Source organism: Hypomesus transpacificus, chromosome 7, assembly GCF_021917145.1.
Source record: "Hypomesus transpacificus isolate Combined female chromosome 7, fHypTra1, whole genome shotgun sequence".
NCBI classification, from domain to species: Eukaryota; Metazoa; Chordata; class Actinopteri; order Osmeriformes; family Osmeridae; genus Hypomesus; species Hypomesus transpacificus.
Genome location: NC_061066.1, coordinates 3,064,624 through 3,070,790, shown reverse-complemented (window position 1 = coordinate 3,070,790; position 6,167 = coordinate 3,064,624). Strand labels below are relative to the sequence as shown.

The following is a 6,167-nucleotide window of genomic DNA, read 5'->3' as shown; positions in this document are numbered from 1 at the left end:
CGCTTCTCTTTCAGAGCCCTCTGCAGGTCCAACATGGTCAAGTGGCGCTCAGTCACCTTGAACTCCCCCTAGTGGTGAAGCAGAGAGGGCGGTTCGGGGGGAACGGGCGATTGGAGAGGAGAGGAGTTAGAAGAAATGAGTGTAAGCTTTGAGTCCATTCGAAAATCATTGTTAAATAATATTGGTCAAACATGAGACTATTTCTCGCTATCTCCTTCTTCTCTTGTACCCATTTCCTGGTGAGCTCTAGAATGCTCTGTCTGGTGATCCCAGGCAGGATGATACCATCCAGCGGGGGCGTGGCCAGCTCCTCCTCTGCACAAAATTAACAAGAGGAACACCAGATTAAAGATTAACCCGACACATAACACTTTCTGCCTGTCTCCACAGTCACTGCTAGTTACGTTTCCACAGACGGATGTGCAAAATGTTCTCCTGCTGTTACACAGCATGACCACTAGAGGTCACACCAGCACTGGGCTTGACGGCTACCTCCATCCTCATTGGTCCAGAAGAGGAAGAGGTTCATGGTGCCGACCTCTGTGATTTGGTGATCGTCGCCGTACAGCCAGAGCACCTGCTGGCACCCATAATCCACAGCTTCATTCTGAGCATAGATAGACGAACCGTAATTCCTAGATCACACAGACAAGTAGCGAAGAAGGGAGGGAGAAAGGAAGGAAGAAAGCAAGGGAGCGTATATAAAAAATCCCCCTGAATATCGAAGCCATGCGTCTTGTGTTGGTGTCGTGCTCTTGGGTCCTAGTCAGCCTCAACAAAGAGTGTGTTATTCTCTGACATGGTGTCGACAAAATGTCATAAGCTCCTCTCGATCTGGACCAAAGCTGCATTAACTGTGCTGGCAAAAGCAGTATTAGGGTCAGAGGTAAAACCAGGATATATCATAATCGTTTCTTGGCGTGGGATTCCGAGTCAGCACACGTTTGCCTGTGTGAAGGCCCAGTCCGTGTGTGTGTGTGTACCCTCCCATCTTGCAGTCGCCGGTTCCTCCCCTCCAGGCTCGTATGTACTTGGGGTCGGCCCACAGGGACACAGGCTTGACGCCGGTGCTGAAGTAAGAGCCCACCGGACTCAGGATCACGTAGAGCAACGCACGGGACGGCTTCTTCACCCCCAGGGACGCCTGAGGAGACACCACCAGGCGGGACTCACACTCTGTACTCGTTCACGAAACACAGCCGCTTGCACATGAAACGGGCTGGGGTCTCACCTCTGTGCCTAGGAAGGTGGGTCTGATGTAGAGGCTGGCCGAGTCGGACTGGGGGACCCAGCTCTGGTCCAGCTCCACCAGCCTCCGCACGCACTCCAGCAGCTCTGCCCTGTCAAAGGCCTGGGGGAGGGAGGCGGGGAGAGGGAGACGGAGGGAGAGAGAGAGAGAGAGAGAGAGAGAGAGAGAGAGAGAGAGAGAGAGAGAGAGAGAGAGAGAGAGAGAGAGAGAGAGAGAGAGAGAGAGAGAGAGAGAGAGAGAGAGAGAGAGAGAGAGAGAGAGAGAGAGAGAGAGAGAGAGAGAGAGAGAGAGAGAGAGAGAGAGAGAGAGAGAGAGAGAGAGAGAGAGAGAGAGAGAGAAAGAAAGAAAGAAAGAGAGAGATAATGAAAGGAGGGCTTGCAGTGAACTTTTGTTTGGAGAACCCGAAGGTCAGACAATAGGACACAGAGTCAAGGAGCGGGGCACAGCGCTGTGTTGTGTGGGCTGTGTTCTCACCGGCAGACAGGCCCTCTCAGCAGACCTGGCCATGCGGTTCATGTTGAGCATGGGTCTGAAGAGACGCACTCGCTCATCTGGGCCCCTGTACGCCTTCATCCCCTCAAACAGCTGGGGGGGGGGAGGAGGGAGGGAGGACATGGATACAGGACATTAGAGATGGACAAAGAAAAGGGTATAGTGATTTATTTATAAATCCCCCCCCCTTCCTAGCCTGTCTCTCCTACACCAGCTGGTCTCACCTGGACTGCGTAGTGCAGGGCTGAGCAGGCGGGGTGCATGGGCAGGTTGCCAAACGGCTTGATGTGGGGCTTCTGCCAGCCCTCCGCACTGGACCACTCGATGGTCAGCATGTGGTCCGTGAACACAGTCCCAAACACCAGGTTGGTCAGGTCCGGTTTGGCCTTCTGGTCCTGAGAGAGCTCAATGACCATGTCAGCAGCCTGGGAGGTCAACACAGAACAGCAGAGGTGTGGAGGAATGTTTGTTGATGACGTTTATTGACAGTTTACACACAGAGCCCCTGGGAAAAGGGTTTACACTCTACTGGTTTCATACAGTAGAGAATACCATTTCTAGTGCAAATCCACAATCCACATCCAATACTGCACAAAGTTGTACTCCTTGACTGCACATCTCTAGCCTGTATGTCACCATATTCCCTTCATGCTGCACATGGCGTCAGCCCACAGCCTGATCCCTGATCAGCATGTGTGTTTCCCTCCAGTTTATCCTCTGCTGGTCTGGCTGTCAGTGCTCGACTATGATTGGCTGTTAGAAACACTTGCTTGGGATTAGCCAGAGTCTCAGATTTGACATCCTGCTGCTGCAATGTTGCTTAATCTCTGATTACAGTGGGGAAATGAATTATTAAGAGCAATGTCAGATTAGTCCTCCTGTTCAATTCTTCCTCTGTGTCTCTAGTCATACAGCCCTCATACCTTCAGATTACCAATCTACTATAACCCAATCAAACTATAATAGTCCAATAATCTCCCTTCTAAATCTGCAACTAGATTTTTCTCATACACCGACGCTGATTAAGTATGGTCAGATTAATCCAGCATTCCACAAGGCACAGGTGTCGGACTTCTAAAATTAGAATGGGATTGGCTGATTATAATTTCCTAGTAGTTACTCTGTATTGTGACTTCCGTGCTGTAATGTAACATAAACGCTTCAGCAGGTTAACCTATCTGGAGCAGGAAACTGATCACCCGCCCACCCAACACACAAACACCTCTCCTTGCCTCTGTGCTCTGTCAAATAGCTGAGCTGTAATCCAGCCACTGTAGTTCCCAGACTGTTTCACCCAGGATTATATCACTATAAATACTTTGAACCCAAACTCAGGTGTCTGGTCAGGTTTAGACCTCTTGTGTGTATGGCTCTGGTTAAGGTCTGTGTGTGTGTGTTATGTTTACAAGACCTGCAGAAGCCTGAAGCCTCCTGACCTCACCTCTGATCCCGGACACTTATTTAGCTTCTCCAGGTTTCTGAGTGAGGTTATATGTTGATCCTTCAACAGAACAAACCTCTTATGGCTTAAGGCTTCTTCAGCCACATACAATGGAAGGGGTGTGCAGTAAAAACATCATGCACAAACTAGGCAACAAACCAAACTAAGCAGCAGTTTTTACCAACTAAAGACTCTTATTGTCCCTCTCATACTGTAGTAGATCCAATCTTGTATTCAGGGCTGGACCGGAGTACTTTATCATATCTTTGTCCTTGTGATCTGCTCCCTCGTTCTCTCTGTCTTCCTCTCTCCCTCTCTCTCTCTCCCCCTCGCCTTTAATCTGTACCTGAGCTTGGCTTCAAGATAGCAATGGCAGCCTGGTAGCAGGCGCAGCATCAGAGAGCAGGATAAAGCTGACTAAAGCTGGAGGCCACAGCCTGACTGACAGGTGCTTAGCGTGACCTGGGAAAGTGGATTCTTCTGCGAGACCACACGGGACTCCCTGGAGGAGCAGGAGGAGGAGGAGGTGAAGGAGGAGGTACAGGAGGAGACAGGGAGAAAAGGCCCTTGATCCAGATACCAAAACAGCCCAGAGACCAGAAACATGGAGCCCCTCTGTCTGTTTGGCGCTCCTTGGGCCAAGGTCCTAACCTGAGGCCTCACACAGGGTTGACCACAAAGGGTTTATGTGATTAAGGCTACATATTTTGGATCTCTGGAGTTTAACTGTCTTCTTTTGATTCTGATAGTATCTCTTCTGGGAGTACGATTTTCCGAACAAGAAACAACAGTTGGGATTCTATATTATGGATGTGTTCTAAGAGAACGGAATAGGGCATGGTTCCCCATGTGTGTTATGAATCAAGATATTGACAAGAGGGATGCTTTTTGTTATTTAGGATACACAGGAGACATCAAGATGCTGCTACTGGAGCCCCTACTGAAGGCAAGTGAATCCCCCACTACACAGTTTGTTGTCAAAGTTGACAGTGTGTGTGTTTGTGTATTTCTGTGTGTGTTTGAAAACAACTCAAATAGTACCTTGAAGGTATTACAGCCATCCACCATTCCGTTACTGGATACATTGTTTCCATACCCCTAAGGGAGCAATGTAAGAAATACTCATAAACAATAAGCAAACCTGTGAATTTCAATGTTTTGTCGAAAGTACCCTTTAAATAAAATGCAATTCAAATGTAGCCGTTTAGATTAAACCTCTATTAACCATAAAATAAAGTATAGGATGAGAGTTCAGTTCCATAAAGAATGGCAAATTGGCTGATGCAAAATTAATGTGAATAGGGTGTATTTCTTTCTGCTCAGTGTCCCTGCTTGGGTGTAGGGTTCCTTTCACTAAAGAGGAAGCTCCTGTTACCTGATCAAGGTGACTTCGAATCTCTATCGAGACCATTTCCAATGATATTCTAATGATGACAATGTGTGTATTAATTAGTTATAGATACAGCATATATTTATCAACCATCGTAATCAAACTAAACGTATTCGTGTATCATTATTTGGCATTAACAGGTTTTCTGAATCAGTCTGAGAGCATGGAGCGTACTGTCTGCTGTGTCTATGTTGTTTGTGATGTAGTTATATAAAATGTGTCGTCACAGTCGGAGTTGGCCTACAATAAATGCATAGGATGCAATTTATAAATAACAAATCATTACTGATGCAGACTCATGCAATGAAATACATCAACGTGTGAAACCTTTCCCAAATTTAAAATACAAGCACGGTAAATTTTCTCAGACACCAATGAAATGAACGCAAGATCTGCGTCACAATTTTTTTTTACCCCAATCACCTCCAAAAACATTCTATAACGTAAAGAGTGGTTGTGACGGACATGAGGACCGGGTATACGTTAACATTAGTTTTACCTGATGAGATGGAGCGCTCGCGGTTGTGGAACGGACGTCTGGGACTCTCGCCATGATGAAAATGCTAGAGCGACTCGCGCGCTGTCTCCACAAGCTAAACCGCTTACTGAAGATATTCGTTAACCCTCAGCCCTATTATATACTACAGTGTAATGCAAGCCAACAGGCTTAATGTTTAGAAAAGCACGTTTGCAAATAGAAATGCCAGTGCTTTATTGGACACTTTTTGGCTGAACAACATCAGGACTACTAACATATGTGTATGTAGGCTACACGTATGTGTAGTCACATTAAGCCAAGATAGGATAAAACATATATTATTACTTTTTGCATGCATCTAAGGTGCGTGAGAGATGGGGTATGTTATGGCGTAAGCTCGTTTTTGCACAATTATAATTATAATTGTTGCCCTCGCCCAGTCAACTTGTCTTTCATCACGGCCATAGCCATAAGAATGCTATATTATAGGAATCTCTTGACATATTTCTGCACAAACACGCGCGCGCGGACTGGATTACCTGAGGCTATGACACAAAACGGCCTTCATCATAAACCAAAAATGTGTCCTAACTTTGTCGAAAAAAAAGATTAAACAACAGTATTTCTGTGGAAACTGGAAATGATTGCTTTGTCAAGCTTGTTTTGATATGAAACATTAACACAACTGAAAGTTATACATTACATTTTGATGTAACGTTTCCCTGCTTATATAATTGCTTGTTTGAGGTTCTAGATTATGTTGTTTTCCAGAACAATTTCTAAAGGTCATCTTATCTGAAAACTGAATTTGGTTTTCTATGGGCACGATTTTGAAAGAATATTTATTCTGTTGACTAACTTGACACATGCACGGTTTGTCCACATAGTGGCGATATTGGCTTTCGATAGAATGTTAATTAGAAATAGTTTGATGGAAAAAAGGTACAAGTTTGAGGGAAATTTATATAGTTTAGGATAAACCCCTACATAACAAATGTTATGTCTTACACAAGTAAACATTAAAGTAAGATAATATAACTAATGTTTCGTTGTAAATGATTACCCAGCAAACGCACCTGTGCCTCATTTATTGATTAGAACCATGGCGTTGTCGCCA

General features: G+C 45.6%; 1 protein-coding gene across 1 annotated transcript in view; it reads right to left on the bottom strand.

Annotated features, from left to right (window-relative positions):
* The window catches only part of LOC124469771 (branched-chain-amino-acid aminotransferase, cytosolic-like), a 5,541-nt gene extending 416 nt beyond the window's left edge, over positions 1–5,125 (bottom strand). The window contains exons 1-9 of the mRNA XM_047023263.1: positions 5,072–5,125; positions 4,224–4,280; positions 1,966–2,166; positions 1,724–1,834; positions 1,232–1,351; positions 984–1,144; positions 493–635; positions 230–315; positions 4–68 (exon numbers count right to left, since the gene is read on the bottom strand). Of these exons, the coding sequence (XP_046879219.1) occupies positions 4–68; positions 230–315; positions 493–635; positions 984–1,144; positions 1,232–1,351; positions 1,724–1,834; positions 1,966–2,166; positions 4,224–4,280; positions 5,072–5,125 (998 nt within the window). The remainder of the gene's footprint in view (positions 1–3; positions 69–229; positions 316–492; positions 636–983; positions 1,145–1,231; positions 1,352–1,723; positions 1,835–1,965; positions 2,167–4,223; positions 4,281–5,071) is intronic.
* Between the last annotated feature and the right edge of the window lie 1,042 nt (positions 5,126–6,167).